This window comes from Spea bombifrons, chromosome 3 (assembly GCF_027358695.1).
Source record: "Spea bombifrons isolate aSpeBom1 chromosome 3, aSpeBom1.2.pri, whole genome shotgun sequence".
Taxonomy (NCBI): Eukaryota; Metazoa; Chordata; class Amphibia; order Anura; family Pelobatidae; genus Spea; species Spea bombifrons.
In genome coordinates this window covers 67,029,639-67,048,728 of record NC_071089.1, presented here as the reverse complement: position 1 = coordinate 67,048,728, position 19,090 = coordinate 67,029,639, and the positions used below count along the sequence as shown (strand labels likewise).

General features: G+C 37.0%; 1 protein-coding gene across 1 annotated transcript in view; it reads left to right on the top strand.

Annotated features, from left to right (window-relative positions):
• BACH2 (BTB domain and CNC homolog 2) overlaps positions 1-19,090 on the top strand; it is a 128,882-nt gene that overhangs the window by 90,912 nt on the left and 18,880 nt on the right. The window contains exon 5 of the mRNA XM_053461053.1: positions 2,549-2,803. Coding sequence (XP_053317028.1) covers positions 2,549-2,803 — 255 coding nt within the window. The remainder of the gene's footprint in view (positions 1-2,548; positions 2,804-19,090) is intronic.

The following is a 19,090-nucleotide window of genomic DNA, read 5'->3' as shown; positions in this document are numbered from 1 at the left end:
TATGTCACCATGTAGAGTTGGGGCTTGGTACACTTTGCGGTATGGTTAGTTCTGAATGGGTAATTGAGAGGGATGTGGGTGGTTATGAAGTGACTGTGGCCAAAGATCGAAGGATTGCCCTAGCAGCCCCATAAGCATGCCTATGGGCCAAATCCATAGATGTAATACAGGCTAAAATATACATTTCTCAATATATATTTGTTTCTGGAAAAAATCCTTTATTATGAATTTTTAGTCTTATTTGAATAAGCGTGACATGGCAGTTTCGCAAGCAGCTCTCTAACCTTTTTTCTAAAAATGCTAACACAGCTGTTCTCTGTAATTACTGAATTCTGTACAGGAATTGCAGTACTGCATAATTATCTTTTCCCGAAACATTATTGGTGAATGAATTATTAATCCAAATCAGTGTTGTATAGAATTTTCAGGAACAAAGAAAAAAAAAATAACATATAATTAAATTGCATCCGTGCTGGTGTTTTACTGTTCTGTAATTGATAATTAATTGGTTAAAGTGTGTAGGAGTTTCAGGTGGGTGGAACTGGCAGATTTCTGCATATTTGCCAATGAGAACGGTGTAAATAACTAATTTTACTTGTTAATGTCAAGGGATCGCTACCCAGTTACACCGTATTTAAGTCTTGAAAATAAATCACATTTTGAAAACAACTGAGTACTTAAATGTACTCTTTGTAGAAAAAAAAGAAAATATTGGTTAGACAGGTCATAATCGTATTCCAGAATTCTAGATAAGAGAGCACCAGAGGTTTGTAAGTAGGATTGCCATATCAACCATTGTTTTCAGAGAAACATGAAAAGGGCTGCCCTGTAACATGTGGGACTAGTAACTGGGTAACCGATTTTCTTCTGTGGGTTCATACATCCCACATATAGCATGACAGCACTTGACAGCACACGTAAAATGTTCATGTCCTGGCCAATATGACAACCCTGTGTTTGTGTCAAGCTATGCAGAGAAGAGCACTGTTAAGTTACCTTGCATTCACACTTCACTATAATGTTTTCAAGTAGCTGACTACAAAAAAGTCACCCAAGTAGCACATGACTGACAACAAAGCCTGCCTCTAGGTATACAGAAGCAAGGAAATCTATTGGATTAAATAAAACAGGGTTTTTCAATGCCAACCAACATTACTGTATATATAAAACTTTATTTTTTTTGTGGGACCTACTCTCATGCATAGCGCTTTAAATAACAAATCTATGTGAAAGAATGGTGCTAGCTGTGTGTGGGGAGAGTTCCCAGGTATGGTGTTATGTGTGTCATTTGGGACAGCATTGGCAGCTGGCAGCCAGCTGTTTTCATTTGCGATGTGTCCTAATCATTATCCAACTGTTGTCCAGAAATGCTATATAAAAATCCGACAGAACGATAAAAAGTGTCAGATGTTATCTACATAATTCTTACCTACAATTAAACCATTATATTGTTCCCTGTAGGATAACAAAAATGACACAGGATAAATTTTGATATTCTGATGGTCACTGTATAGACTTTTAAAAATATGTAATTTAACATTTTCCATATGCATATTTCCACATGCTGCATAATGTTAAAAAGGGAATTGTTGCACTTACATGTTTTAGTATAACTAAATTTATGAGAATGTATGAAAACGTCCTGCTGACCTTCTGTTTCCCCCACCCAATTTACCCCTGCTCCCTGCCAGTTCCCCACCCAACCTTCTCTCCAGAAGGGAGAGCTCCAGGTAGACTACAGTGGAAAATGCATACCAGCCATTTCAAATGGCCAGAAGAGGACATTTTAGGGGCGTGGGATGGTTAGAGATAAGGTTGGGTGGCAGGACTTATTGATTAAGTAAGACATCCACACAAAGATTGAGTAAGACATCCACACAATTTATTGCTGTTTCTATACACATTATTGTGACATTTAGGCTTGTGGAACACTCTGATAAACTCATCCAGCGAAAGTGGGATATCGAGGAGGAAATAGAGGGATTTGGGTCCCAAAAAGAGACACTGGCCCTCTTAAATAAAAACACAGTTTTTTTGTCAAAGAAGAGCCACTAAATGAAAACAGAGCAGATGAGCCAGTTGGTTCTTTTCTGCCGTCATTATCCATGTGTGTCATGTGTTATCTTGAAGTTGTGGAATGTGTACAGTCTAAAACTACTCAGTTTACATGAGTCCTCCCTCATTGATGTGCAAAACAATACATTTATGGTACCTGTTAACAGGTACTTGATTCATGGAAGTATCTCATTGTTGTTATAACAGTGATAGAATGTTGGCACTCGAAGCAATGTTCGATAGATAAAAAAGGGCAAGCATTGGCATTGAAACATTGATTAGATGTGCTTACATTTCCAATTCATAAAAGTTAGCTTTGATATTTTACTACACTGAGTAGTACAACTAGGTTTTACAATATCCTACATTCAGCTTTCTTTTGCCGACATATTGAAGTATGTTAAAAATGCTACCTATAATAAGTAATCGTTATTTGCGTTTTTAAAAATATGGTTCTCCACTAATTGTATTTTATCGTTGGTCTATGTTGTAGGGTCTAAACGGAATGTCTGTAGATGAGAAGACGGAATCCCCCATGTACGTTTATGAGTCAACAGTCCATTGTACAAACATTCTTCAGTGCCTCAATGACCAGTGGAAGCGGGATATTCTCTGTGATGTCACTTTAATAGTGGAAGGGAAGGAGTTCCGTGCACATCGGGCAGTGCTGGCTGCGTGCAGTGAGTACTTCTTGCAAGTACTGGTTACACAGACACAACATGACTTGGTTGTCAGCTTACCAGAAGAGGTACGTTTGCAACAAGTTACATTAATAAAGTGCTGTTTTAGATTAAAGAACCCAAAGCTTACTTCACTCAGTTGGAGCATAAAATCATGATTGTATATTAAAACGCTAAAGCATTTTGCAAAGAATTTGTCAAAAAAAATGATGAACTCAACATATTGTAATTAATCTGGCTTTGAATTTTGCAAATTGCAGGAAAGGGCATGCAATTTGAATGACAATATACATATCCCCTTCTGCAACACACAAAAAGCTATTAAAACAAAGTAATGATTACAAAAATAATAATAAAACAACAGTCTTTCAATCATCCCTCTTTACTGTGTGCAATTGGAATTAATTAAATATTAGGCTGAGGAGATATAGCAAATAGAGCCTATATATATCCCTCTAACCCCATGTACCATACTTAGTGGGATGAGGTGGTTAAAATGCAAGAAACAAAACCTATATGAGGCACAAAGGTAGTTTTGTGCCTCCCCCACGCCTTAGTCCCATGCTCAGTGGCATAGGGGGGTTAAGATTGAATTAAGTCCTCACAGTGGAGCCCATGTATCCCACACACCGACCAAATCCCTTCTCATTGGGATGAGGGTTTAAAGTCATATTAACTGTTTGTAGAAACGGAAAGGGGGTTAAGTGCCTACCTACTCCATCACCCTCTAAATCTATCCTTACAGTACCAAATGGCACTTAACATGTGAAGTGCAAAGGCATCATCTTCATCCCATGGAAAGGTGGTCACTCCAAAAATGAAGTAAAAAAAACCATAGTCTTCTCTGTCCTATCTGGAGTTCAGTGTTTCTCATAGCAATATAGTTTAGGGCACATGAAAACTGGGGACTTTTTTTATTGAAATAAAAAGATAACTAAATCCAGAGGCATACAACACTAGTCCGTGATGGCTGTACATGAGCCACGATTTTTAAATATCCCAGGTTGAGCATAGTCATCTCAATTACCGTAATATTACCAAAATGATTTGGTTTCAGGCAATTATACATAGAATTCTTGACTTGTTCTCAATGACTTAATTGGTGCGCCCCTGCTATATATTTAATTGTAGTTCATAAAAGGAGGTTTTAATTTGCTTTGTATTTGCTTATGTATTTTAAAACATGTGTGAGGTGCAGAATAACCACTTGATGTGATTTAACATTAATTTAGCAACATATTTTATTATTATTATTTGTTCAGTGATGAAATGCCAACATTTCACAGTGCATCTGTTACCAGTGGTTTAAACGAAAGCTGTTTTTCACAAAGAAAAAAAATATATATATTCTTCACTTTTTAGCTCTTCATTTGCTTTGCTTAAAATACTACTAAATGAATTGTCAGACTCAATTACATTAGGAGTACATATTCATAACTATATATTTAGTCGTTTAATGCAACTGACTCATGAAATTCCATATGGTTTCCCATTATAAAAAAGTTCCACACTTTTTTTAATTTTTTCCCTTTTTTCCAAGAAAAGTGGCAGAAAGATATAAATATATAACTGTCTGTCAAGCTTCGTGTAGGTCATGCCAATGCCAGGCAGGAGGCCATTACCCAATTAACATTACTTCATCATTGCTACTTATAGCAATTAGGTAATTTATGGTGAAAGTGGAACCTTGCTCTAAAAGGAGCTTATTCTCTGAATCAGTTCTTCAGTCTTGCATGAATTAAAAGAAAACGGCTCAGACTTTTGCTTCAGACAGGCGATCTATTGATTTTCTCTTTGATTTCTTAATGAAAGTGTATCAAACAACCTGTGCTTCTGTATTTATGAACCCAGAAGTCAAATAGTGTGCCTGAGGGGAGATCAAACGTAAGAATGGTTTTATATTTATTTTAGTTTGTATAATAAACTGTACATAAATAATGTTTGTATAGAAAATATTTACTGATGTGTGATGATGTCATATCACATGGGCCATTATTCTTCATGTTTATTAAATTATAGCTAACTATTATTACTTTTTATATTTCTGTATACTGAGGTTTGAAAAGGTGTGAAAAAAGAGGCTTTGTGTTAGGCTTTTTTACTCCATGCTTCATACTTAGAAATGGTAAAACATTTCATTCTACAGCACAACATGATTATTGGCTCGCAAGGGGCTCTCCTGAGGTTCTGATTCAAGTCTGCAGTTTGCTGAGTGTGGCTGATTCAGCGAATATGCTCAGCCTTGTCGTAGCCCAGGAGAGGGCCCAGGATATAATTTATTAAGTCTTACTGTCCTAACCTCCAATACTGTCTTGGGTTGGAAATCTGTGTTTATCTATTGAAAGGTCCATGTAGATCATGTGGGATGCATTGGTTGTTCCATACACAGAAAACATACACAATTGTGTGCCAGTTTGTGGTACACAAGCACTTACCTGGCATATCAATTCTTGCTCCACAGATAAGTACAGGCATACCCCCACATTAACGTACACAATGGTGTCCAGAGCACGTATATAAAATGAAAATTTACTTAAAATGAAGCACTACCGTTTTTTCAACTTCTCAATGCATGTTCAGCACTGCTATTGTCTGGTCATTTCCTCCACAAAACATGAAAACACTCAGAAAAATGCTGAAAAGACACAAAAGTTCAATGGTTTACTGCAACTATGTGCACAAGTGTCCTTAAGAGTGAATGTCCTTAAAGCATGGTACACATGTAATGTGTGCAAAGACAAAAAAAATGCATTTTTATAGCTAGTCTAGGTTATTTTTCTTCAGTAACAACAGGGCTCAAACTTCTAATTTTGATACTCACACAAATAACAAATAACAATTTCAGATCTAAAAGGGTGATTGGAAACACTGGAGATGCTGTTTCCCAATAAATCACCTTTCTAGTAATGACTTTCGTTTGTAGCTGATTCAGTCACATACACATCATAAATCTCGGCTACACCTATTAAATATGCATACACATGTGATGACACTGCATCAGAAATGTTCGGTGGCTGGAAACAAGGTCAAGATCTGAATTGGAAAGCTCTGCTGTACAATACGTGACATCCCTTTAATTGAAGCACCTCTGTGTTATTAGGTTAGGATCATTTATTTATAGGGAAATCAGCTTCATGTTTTAGAAGCTTTGCTACTAAAATGAGGTCACCTTAAACTCTTGATAAATATTAACAAAATCAGGTGTCTACTGCAAACTCTCACGTCAGCTTTCCTTTTAGTGAAAAGACTGGATTGTGTTTTCAGTTTATTTTCATATATCGTGTATTGCAATTTAAAACCAAGGTGGATATCATTTTATATAGCCTTATTTTTGTGATTTCATCCTATGGGATAGGGTGAAACAAGAAGTTGACTGATCAAGACCTCATCTGGCCATCAGGTCACGATAACAAGTGCAATTGCATGCTTATTGTGTAGATAAATCAAAGCATAATATACAAATGTGGGAAAAGAGTCAATACAGTAAATAAATCATCTCTAAAATGATATATGGTTATAACACATAACCCTCCAAGTATTTATAATATTAATGTTTTTATCAAATGCAGTTTTAGAAATTGACTCTCGTCCTTTAAATCATTTTTGGTTTAGTTATTCTATCCCGCTGTAAATTCCAATATACTGTAAATATTATTCCTTTGGACATTTAAATGCCTAATGCCTAATCTACATGTAATCCTAAATTAACATATAAGGGTCTTGATAATATTGGCATAGCCTTTCAGCCTTTTGACCGATTAGAGATGTTTTTGGAAAGTCAATAGTGAAATTTTGCAGAATTGCCAAAGTTCCCAGCCAATGGTAACAGGTTATAGGGGAGAAGTACAGTTATCTGGTCCAGGTATGCTATGCGTTTCTGTGGCACATTGAGTGTTAATATATTTCCTGATCCAACGCATCATTTGCCTTTCCCAACAGATGCACTGTCTGATGGAAGTCATTTTTACTCTGAGAACATTTCTTCAAGAAGAACATTTTAGCTGTCTCCTGGGTGTTGTTAGAAAAGAGAACACGCATTAAATATTCAGCAGATCACTAAAGTGAAAGGAATTACAGAATGAAAACCTAGATTTTTTTGGTGGGGGTCCACTTTTTTATGGGAGCGGTTTCTAATTAATGTTAGACATACATTTGCATTTTCACATAATGATTAACAATACCAAATTGCACCATGGAGTTTTAAGGCAATATTGAACCTGGCAGTGTGCTGAGTCTCAGGGTCGAACGGCAAAGCCTAGAAAGTCATTCCAGTATTTGTGTGTGCCTGTTTACGGACAATAGTTTTTTTTTACTTTATTTCTATTGGCTGTGGTGTGGCCAGGTGTCTTAAAACACCATTACGAGACCCTTCTTCATTAATCTCAATTGCCCTTGACTATATATTTTAATATCTATATCTGTTTCATATTACTCCTCTAGGCTGAAATTCTACCATCTTTGGTTCCGTTACTGGTTAGATGATATAACCCAATCCAAACATACCTGTCTGCAGAATCTGCATTAGTATAATTTCCTGTTATTAAATATACCTGGCTGGTTGAAGACATTCCTTCTCCTTAAGAAGCGAAGCTTATGGAGACGGTTGCTAGGTAACCTGCTTTGAAATAAAATAAGCAATTCTAAGCATTTAGGCTCTCTGCCGTTGTAATCAGGATTTAGTTTTTTGTTTGCCATTCCGTTAAGTATTTTTGATCCCAAGCATGGGGCAGATATAGCCCACTCCTCTATTTATCTGCCTCGGTGCTACCAATCTAGAATAATCCTTTGACTCTGTGTCTACAATAAGAAACGATCATGTGTTCTTGTTGTCCATACAACGTCTTTCTTGTGGTAGTATCGTTTCACTGCACACCAAGGAGTAAGATCTCCAGCCTAGGAACATGCATTAGCATAATAAGGCCCAGTTCTGTCAGTTTGATTCATTTGCCCCCTTTGTCTCCACTCTGTATGATAAGTGCTATTAATGCTTGCAACGCTTCATATGTCAAAGTCCCTCTTCCTAATGACTTGAAAATGTGCTTTATTTCCCCCCTTTTTCTCTCTCCCTGTATTGCTTTTCTCATTTAGCATTCCTGTCGAGTATAGATTTATGCCGCACACTTTCATTATCTCACTGGTTGCAGCTCTGGAGTGATTACATATGGTATAGGGTATGCATGATCACAGAGGCAGCAGCTGCTGATACATGCTGAAAATAGATCCAGCCTACGCTCAGCATTTTCCCAGAGGTCTTTTATTTGTTAGTAGCATGCAAGGTATAGGACAGCTTGAGTCCTCATTTAGCAAGATGACTCTTTGAATCAGAGAGCAGCACAGTGACTTTGCTCAATTACGAACTGCTGTGTAATTTTTTTTCTTTCCCGCTTATGAATTCTCGTATCCAGGCAATGACTTCACTGAACATAAATTGTAAAATAAGCCTGATTTATAACAAACTCTGGAAATGGCAGGCTCCATTTAAACTAATGGAGCTTGACAGAGCTGAGGTTTAAATTAAATAATCCTATTTGTAATGGAGCATTTTGGTACGGTAGATTGATTTAAAATGAATAGTTTTTATTTTTTTTTATTTTATACATTTTGCTCCACACTGCGTCGCCTTTAAAGGTACCTTTTGTTTTCTACTTAGTGACACAGTATAGGTACAAGATAAGCAGTGTGAATGTGCATGTACAAGGTGTTGAAATAATTTTTTTTTCCGAGGAATAACTAAATGAATATAGTCGCACTGGTCCAAGAGAATAAATAGTCTCTATTGGGCCAACAGAAAAAAATGTGGAGTTGTATGAGTTTTCAGGACTTCTGAGATCTCTTCTTCAGATAGAATAATATCTGCCCCTAGCCCAAGGAAGCCCACCCAAAAAGCCCAATAATACTTTGGTTCTCTCTTTCAATTAAACACATATGAAAACACTAAAGGGAAGACCTAGAAAAGGAGCATAGAAAGAATCCAGGTGATTATTGCTTAATACTGCCTGAAATCCTTGCTATACTCCATTGGCTACATGTAGGAAGGGCATGGAAAGATTCAAAACATATAATATATAAATAAATATAATAGTGGTCCAAATATTGAGTTTTCCTGAGTTTAACACGTATCCAGAAGTGTGCTTCACATAAGTATTGGAATACTTCATAGTTCCAGTGTGTAAAGGAAAGAATTACCCTTCAGATGCAAGAAGTGTCAGTTATTAACTGATAATAAGAAATAATAGCAGTGGGAATATATCATTCTGTGAAATTAAATTTATGCTGGATACAAAAAAAGACAAATTCTATTAAAATAAATACAAGCTTCTTTACTACAAAGACAGTGAGCTATCTTCACTCTTTCAACCTGCAGATCATCATGGCTGGTAATAAACAACCTTGAAGGTGACAGTGACAACAAGGGGAAAGACAAGTAGCTTAGCAACTTGTCGTTAGAGTGTCACCCGTATGACTCTGTATCTCCTGGGGAGAAATCCAATCTCAAAAATGATTAAGGCAGGGCCTATTGTTCTGTGTGCATATATCTTCATTGTCAGAGCTGGTTCTTTTGACTTATCCTATTAATTCTAGTAATTCCATGTGAAATTGCTCCATATCGCCTGCTGCTGAACCGAGGAGATACGACCACATTACAGCTTTTCTGTATAATACAATGGAGATTCTAGAATGGGAGTCACTGCGTGTTCCTCTGGTGCTTTTCACTCACTCTAAAGCTGCTTAATTTGTTTCTGCCTATGTTGACCTAAAGTGGTAGGTTCTCTTTATAGCATCATTTTAAAACTGGTAGTGTAATGGTTCAGTATAAATTAAATATTGGTATATACATGCCTACAACTTTGGTGATGATCTTGGTATTGTTTATTACCTTAAAACATTCACACATGTTATACAATTACTTGGTAGATCCAAGTACATTTCTGTAATGCTGCTTACTTCAGGTGCTTTAAGTCAAATCAATGAAGACCAAAAAGGAGAAAACACCAAAAATGTTGAAACAACGCAATTCGTTCACCAAAAGGCAATTCACAAAAAAACAATATATACCGTACCATACAGCAGCCCTGTGTGGGCTTTAGCAGCTCTGTGGGCCAGCTGCTCCTTGGGGGCAAGTCGCATGTAGCTTAACGTGATTGAGAGTAGCTATGTTTCCCTGTGGTACAATTAAACAGATATAATACTTGGCACTTAACCCAACACCAGCTGCACTTTGAATCTATGTGAGTCCTTATTCACAAAAATATAAAGCACAAACAGAAAATTGGTCATTCATGTGCTTAGTGATATTCCCCAAAAGGATATTAACCTTAAATTTATATAGATAATGTAGTCAAAATGTAAACATTTGGATACACATGAAACAAAAGAAAACGTAAAACACATAGTGTAGTACTGTAAATCTGTCAGAAATGGGTGCCTTTATATAATGCACTCACATATAGATGTTAAAATATACGGTCCTCATTGGCAATAGTGGTGGTCTTCTCTGTTCCCCCATTATAATAAGAAATGATATCAATCAGAATAAATGTAGTAAACAAAGAATGTAGTACTTTATAGTTAAAATATGCAGCATCCATAGTCTAAGATCCAGGTAATAAGTAAGACCACAGCTAATAAAAAAGAGTCCTTAACAGTAGATCAGCTCAGCAGTGCCACACAACACGTTTCATGGTAATACATCAGTCATTCAAGACCTTCAAATCAGCTGCTGACAACATAAAGTTTTGGAGCCCCCTGAATTAACAAGAAAGGATAAAATATTCTAGACAATGCACAAAATTAAAATAAAAATTGATAATATGCCCAAAGATCGAGGAGGGCATATATTATAGTGTTATCCGCTAACCACTTTTACTATCCAAAAATAAAGCAATATAGAAAAATATAATGCAGTTTGTCCTACCTACCTTAAAGTGTTACAGTGATTATTTTTTTATTTATTTTATAGACCTCTATATACTTATTTCTCTGTGCAAGTAAACATGCCCAGATTATTAAAATAGTTTCTTTTTATCCTCACCCCTTTAAACAAATGCTATAGTGAATAATCTATCCAGAATGCCTTAATAAGGACGTTTATGCTCTTGTTATATTTAAATACAATACAAATACATACTTTTAATTATTGGCCAAAGTGTCGAGGCTTTTTTAATGTTTCCAAGGGGGAGATTTGTTCAGTGTGACATTTAAAATGGATGCCAATAAACATAATTAAATGCAAAATATGTTTAACCAATAATAAATAACGCAAATGACATTTAGATGCTGGAAAGATATCTATATAGAGCAATCAAGGTGAGCTGCTCTAGGTTATGAAATTTGAAAATGTCTCTCTCTCGGTTTTAATTTTTTTTTTATAAAAGACTGCACATATAATGCTCAAATTATCCTTTTCATAAATTGTTCTTTTATGAAACACAGATACTGTATTAAAACAAATGGTATAATCATCCTTTTTAAAATAAAGCATCCAAATAATGCATTATATTAATGTATTATGTGCATTATAATTATTTCAGATGATTTCACATTTGTGAAGATTTGATGAAATTATCCACATAGAGCACAAAAAAAAACATGTACTCGAAAAACATACAGGTGTTGCATTGTGTTTATATTGTCGCTTTGCAACAATGAATCTCCTTGAATATATTTTTTTAATAATAAAATATTCAGATTTTTTGTTTTTGTTTTTTTGCCCTCCCAAATGGTAACTTGCCTGGGGAGAATACCCATGACAAAAACAGATGTTTTATGTAAATTTTTCAAAAAGATTTGTTCAATGAAATATAAGCTGCTGGTACGTCATGGTGAGATGAAACCATATATCTCACTAACTTAATTTTGAATATTGAAAGCATAAGATTGGTTAGATGCCCTCAGAGAAGGGCTGAGTATTCTGCACATAATGCATAGTTAACTGTGAAATTATTGAAATCTATGTATGGTTAGTACTCTTAGGCAGCAGCATATACAATGAATATGAATTGAAAATGGACTTCCACTGCTGTATAGGTGACCAATGTATACTGCTGTTGTAGCGCAATGGTGTAATAGCTATTCAGCTAACATCACTTTGTTCACTAGTTTCAATAGTTTCCCGTTACAATTCTCTGAGCAGCCAACTGTTCAAAGTTCTGATATGCTGGCAGGCATTTCATACATTTTATGCCAGCTCTTCAAGGGTAGTTTCTGACCTCTAGTCAGTAATGAGGTAGGACATACTAACTTTTGTCATCTGTGTCTAACGCTATTTTGGTCACAATACCAGCAGTCAAGTTGATGTTTAAATGCAAGGTTTTTGGTAATACTTACAAAAATATGGATTGGTGTATTACAAAAAGCCAACCTTTCTTTATTTATCATTCCTAACCTTATTTGTGTTATGTTAAAATTCAAATAAACTTAAGTTAGAACAAAGCTATTTAATCTTCCTTAAATCACTATCTATATTCTTATAGCCAGAGCATCTATGTTTCTAAATTGTAATTCCTGGGACCTCCTTAAAAGGTCCCTTGGTGGTCTGTAGAACAAGGATTGATAAAACTAAATACAAAACAATAACAGACACCACAGTTTGTTATAGTTCTGATATTTCTTATATCTTATTTGAATGAAGATATTCCCTGGTTTATTTGTCAGTAAAAACTTGAAGCAGAGAATTATTATTCTGTGAGTGGACCAAAATAATACAGTTGGACTCACTAGTATTTATTTTCTTTCCACATCTTTAAAAATTCAGCATCCTATCCAAGCCATGTATGTTCCCTTGCGAATGTTTTGGATAGCAAAACGTGGTTACTGTTTTGCCCCTTAACTCTTTTTGGGTTACAGTGCAGCCATTATCTATTTGACAGTGCCATGAGCTATAGTGTAGGATCTAAAGGGGTTCAGATGTCAGCCATGTTCTAACATTTGAAACATCCTTTGAGTGGAAAAATAATAGATAAAAGATACCAGGGCCTTTCCACATCTTGACTGGAATTGGCATTCGCCATATAATTAATCACTCTTTAAAACTTGGCTTCTTTGCAACCACTTTAGTATTATGTCTTACACATCTGCCACTAACAAAGCCCTTTAAATATGTCATAAATTTTGAAACAAACATTTAGAGGTCATAGCAGAGACTATGTGACAGTGCCTTTTATTTTATTGCAGCGCTAATATATGCTGCAAATTTGGATTCTACTTGAAGATTAGATTTTTATGTCTATAACCTTCCTTTACAAGGATAGTGGGCACCAGTGTCTTATATATTTTACATATTGCTCTTGCTTTGGCCTTGTGTCATACTCTCACACCAGGGAGATTATTTATTGTACAGAAATCTGGCCCTTCTTTTAGTACTTGCTCCGTATTTTAGACATTTGTTAACTCCCTATGCTGACATTTCCCTGGAAAGGCCATTTATATATGAGCAATAATCTGATGTATGACACTGCTGTATAAGTTTTTTAATGTTAACCCACACAAGAAGGTTATTTATTTTCATGCTTGCAGGCTTTACATTGCAGCATAACTGGATTCAGTTTATCTCCTCCTGGGTTAGAAATGAATATGCCAGCTATGTACACTTTAGACTTGGCCACCTCATCTTGAACCTGCATTTCGACAAGCATAAAGCAGGTGACTGGTGGGCCTGTTCAAGCTTGTAATTAAAGTCGCAGGGCTATGTCTGTCTTACCATATATGTCCTCCTCTGGCAATGTAGTGGAAGCCTGTGTTTTGCACGAGCATAAGCTGTTGACAGAAGCTAAATTAATTCCAAACTTTTGGCATGCTATGCTTCATTCCTCCATGACTGTTCAGTATGCCAAGCAATGAGACGGCTCGAAATAGATTGTGAAGAGGTAACGCACACTCTGGGTGAGGAATATGACCCTAGAATTACAGCACTGTTGTTTATAGATATGACGAGGCACAGAATATTATACAAGCAGTGCATAGTTCAGTCACTTCTTATGAGTACCTTGCAGAAAGCCAACAAAGAATTAGAAGTTCCAAGGTAAGTTTACTTGGTTGAGAGGTAAATGTAAGGACCCTATAAAAAAAATTCCATCTACAATCCTCTCACTGGACTCATCATGACATGGTTTCTTCCAGTCAAGGTTGGGCCCATTGACACAATACTCCATTGTTTTGTTTTTATGTTTTGTTGGAACATGAATTATGTGCCCCTTCCAATGCAAGAGCTACTCTGAGATAGTGACCCCAAACATAAGAACCTCTAAATATAAAGGATTTTTTTTTTAATTTCTGGGCAAAACACAGTTTCTCTCAACTTAGGGGAAGCAGCACGTAGAAGCCAAATGCTACAATGCAAATTCTACTTTAGTCCTTGGCTCACCCAGAGAACAAGATACCAAGATGAGGATTTACAAAGTCAGTTTTACATCATTGTAGAGATCACCAGAGCAGATCATTGAGCAGAAGAAAATTTCTGTTTTCCTTCAAGATGCATGTTACAGCCTTTTTGTCCGATAGAAAAGGAACATTTGGCTTTTTTTAATTAGATTTTAAATATAAAATATTGAAAATATTTACTTTTCTGTTGGTATTTGATGACAAACATGTGAGTAGGGTTCCCACCCGACCAGTATTTTGTGGGCATATCCAGTATTTAACCCTTTGCCGGCATAAGTAAATATATCCGCAATGCAAAGCCGGTAGTTTTGTTGCAGCAGGGGGAGTGAGGTGCAGGCGAATTATGCAAGTGCATGTAGTGATGTCCGGATCATGAACGAATCGTTCATTTGATCCGGTTCTTTTTAGTGATCCGGATGAGTCGGTTCACTAGACTGAACGATTCGTTTGTAGCGGTTCAGTCTGTGAATCATCATGCAGCTGTAACCTGATCCTAGAGCTGTGAGTCATCTGCAGAGCACTCTGGGGTCAGGTTACAGCTCATTAATTCTCATAGGAACGATGACTCATAGAGTCAGAGAGTCGTTCAAAGAGTCGAATGATCCGAAGAGTCGAATGAACCGAAGAGTCGAATGAACCGAAGAGTCGAATGAACCGAAGAGTCGAATGATTCGAATCTTACAGGGATCCGGATCTTACAAGGATCCGAATCTTACAGAGATTCGAATCATTCAGAGAATATTACTGATACCATACTTTTATAAATAAATACATTAATAATGTTCACACTGCCCCCAGGATTTAGATTCCCCTGAGTTTGCCCCCCTTTACCTATAACTGCACCTACAGTTAACTTTATTAAATTAATTAAATTAACCCTCAGTCATCAGCATAAAATTAACCCTTATACCCCATCAACCATAACTGCCCCTGAAATTAACCGTAAAGATCCCATTAACCATAACGGCCCCTGAAATTAACCCTAAAGACCCCATTAACCATAACGGCCCCTGAAATTAACCCTAAATACTCCATTAACCATAACTACCCCTAAATTAATTGCATGTACTCCAGATAAATTACCTAATAAATTGGTATGGTTGATGGGGTCTTTAGTGTTAATTTGGGGGCAGTTATGCTTAATGGGGTGTTTAAGGATAATTTAGGGGCAGTTATGCTTAATGGGGTCTTTAGTGTTAATTTGGGGCAGTTATGCTTAATGGGGTGTTTAGGGTTAATTTGGGGGCAGTTATGCTTAATGGGGTGTTTAGGGTTAATTTGGGGGCAGTTATGCTTAACGGGGTGTTTAGGGTTAATTTAGGGGCAGTTATGCTTAATGGGGTGTTTAGGGTTAATTTGGGGCAGTTATGCTTAATGGGGTGTTAAGGGTTAATTTTAGGGGCAGTCATGGTTGATGGTGTGTTAAGGGTTAATTTTAGGGCAGTCATGGTTGATGGGGTGTTTAGGGTTAATTTAATGGTGAGGGTTAATTTAATTAATTTAATAAAGTTAGCTTAAGGTGCAGTTGCAGGTAAAGGGGAATGTAAATCCAGGGGCAGTGATTATTAATATATTTATTTATAACAGTATGGTGACATTCTCTTAATGATTAGAATGCCAGTGAAGGCAGAGAGTCGTTCAAAGATCCGGATCTTACAATGATCCGGATCTTACAATGATCCGGATCTTACAGTGATCCGGATCACTGTAAGATTCGGATCCCTGTAAGATCCGAATCTTTGAACGACTCTCTGCCTTCATTGACATCACTGGAGGCAGGGGGGAGGATTCATAATAAAAGGGGCGGGGCCAATCGTTAGTGTGCCTGCACGGAGTTACTGGAAAACAGTAACTCCGTGCAGACACACTGAGTGATCCGAAGATCCGGATCATGAATCGGATCATTTCAGTGAACGAATCGAAATGATCCGATTCACTTTAATGATCCGAACTTCCCATCACTAAGTGCATGTGCGGATACAGAGCCACGCCTAGGACGATGCACGGGATGCCCCTCCCCCAGGCGCTCTGAACAGCAGGAGCGTATCTGGTGTGGAATGCAGCACAGGGGTGACGTCTGTGCTGGCTGAATCTCCCAGTGTCGGTGGAGGCACTGCCCTTGTGCGGAAGTACTCCAGAAGGCCTAGTCAATGGAGATAATACCGGGAGAAGCTCTCGAAGAAATAAGAAGATGAAGGGACAAGAGAAGAAGCTGGAGCTGGGGAAAAGGAGACAGGAACGCGCAAGTGATCAGTGGAGAAAGTAGGGAGACTTTGAGAGAGAGTGAGTAAAGAGTTAGAGTGCGAGAGAGCATGAGTAAGAGAGTGTGTGAGAGTGTGAGAGAGTGTAAGAGTGATTGAGAGTAAAAAAAAACAAAATGCAAAAGAAAATTATCTCTAAGATGAAGCCTCATTAGCTATGTTAGATAGAGTGAGATAAGAACATATATTTTACACATATAAATTAGGTATATAAAGTACTCAGCAAGTAAACTGCACTTCAATAAACTATTACTGTAAGCATATTATACTGTTAAAGCTTTTTATGGAGTGGAAAAAAGAGGGATATGGCCTCAGGATATCCACAGTGCTTTACAAGAACTGAGCTCTAGGCACCTGATATCTTCACCATCGCCGACCCACAACTGTGGCTGGTATTTTTTGTAGGAAAAGGTGGCAACCTTAGATGTGAGCTTTCCAATCTTCCTACTTATGGCTCTAGAACAGTATTTTTCATTTAAAGATATTTGTGAAACCTGTCCTAGAGATCAACTTTAAATGTGTACTCCTGTTTATTTCTGCATAAATAATATTTGCTTTGTTCTTTAAGGACAGAAAGATATGTTATGTATAATGTAGCAGAAGCTGCTTGTCAATTAACTGCATACCATGCATATTAAAGCAGATCATGCAATGCAATAGGATTATGCTGGGGTAAAAAATGAATACAAAAGGCAGAAAATTAATGTGGAAATAAACTTCACACCAGAATATAATACCACACGCAGCAGGAAGTGTAGGAGGTGGGGTTAAACAAGAGGAAAATACACAGTCATAAAGGCAAAAAATAAAACATAAAAATGTCTGTGCGTGCAGGGGCGTAACCAGAAACCACGGTGCCTGATCGAAAAATTGCCCTGGACCCCCCAACTTCAAGGCTGGTCTGTGCCATCATTGCCCCCACACAACCGGTCTGTGCCTTTTTTGCCCCTTGTCCTGCTTCCAACATACAACATATGTAAACATACATACATACATATATATATATATATATATATATATATATATATATATATATATATATATCTCCCACCTCCCGCCCCCGCTTACCTCTCATCACTCCTGCAGCTTTCCCTCTGGCTGCTTGCACACACTATGCGGGCAGCCTCACTTTTACCGATACGAGGAGACAGGAAGAAGGAGTTGCCCTCAAATGGGATTCTCATCACAGTATTCTCAGCCTGTAATTCCTTCTTTATTCCACCATAGTTATTGTACTTGTGCATTTGTTTTCGGGTGAACATGAAAACGAACACGAAGGGTGCATTGTTTATAACGGATTTGGTGTTTTTGTTTAGTACAATTGAATCTTTAGGGTTGCTTATCATTCCACTACAGTTGTCCTGTCACCTACTTTCTATAAAGCAGAGTAGTGAGGACCACTTTATAATATCAAAAGATTTTTAAGACCATCAAGGCACAAATATAAGATTTCATTTTTTAAAACACTAGCTAAGGTTACTTTACTGCTTAGAGAAGCCAAGCACATTTCGATTTCCTTTATTAAAGAGCAATTGAAATGTTTCTGTTGGAATTTGCAGAAAAGAAAGTTCTATGTATTGCGAAAATCAATGTTTTCTATAGCTTTCTGACATGATTGGTTGGAAACATATGCCGGAGCGATGCCGATAACTCTGAGAAAGCAGCTTGAAAGATTTAAAGTACAATCTGATTTGTAATTTTTATTTTGGGTGGAGGAGCCCTTAATTTTGTCTGCTTCAAAAGAAACCACAGTTTTTAAAGAATAGTGGAAACATGCTATTCACCCAGTACCTTGCTGCCTGATTCCTTAATGTTACATTCTTACAACAATCAACATAATTGCATTACATTTATTTCTATAGCACCAGCAGATACTGTAGTGTCACAACCAGTGGAATAATTTAAAATCACACACAATAACAAACTGGTACAAAAAGAGAAAAGGGTCCTGCTCTTGCAAGCTTATTATCTAGTCGGTAGTTGAGGGAAAAGTAATCAATAGGAAATGGAGATGAGTTTATAGGGTCTGGGTGATCTATAGAAGTTGTCGTTCGTTGACTTGATTACGATGATGGCTGAGAGTGGTAGGAGGAAAGATACGCTTCTCGAAAAAGGGTTTAGAGGTAGATTAGTTTCCATGATAATATCATACCGCTAAAAGAGGGAGGTATGGTAGAGATTAACACAGATGGCTAGGTGAGTAGTTGGAAGAAGATAAATAACCCAGTGGATCTCTTATCTAACCACTTAGGAAGAGTTCACTTGGGATAAGGCCACTGCATCTAATTGACTGTCTACATGTTCTACATGTCTACACCGCAGCTATTTGACTGTCTATGTGTTCCAACAACTATTAGATTTTACATGGGCTGATTGGAGAGATCAATTGAGGTCTGTGCTGTTGGATTGCACCTTCTTCCATGCCTCCTGCTCCCAACACTAGCATAACGAGGTGGTTATTCGTGATAGACCCCTTCTATTCCTAATATGTCTATGCCTTGCAACCAGCGGCAGCTTTAGTTCAAACTGTGCAACTTTGCAGACTTGCATTTTCTGCAAACTTTCATGCACTGCCTGTTTTGTGAGTAGATCTTTCATTGTTTTTACCTTTATCTTGCTATTTACTATGTGCTATGTTAATAAACTGTGCTTATACTAAATGTAGTCATGTAAACAAAGTATGAGAAACTACTACAGCAGATGCTCACAAAGGGG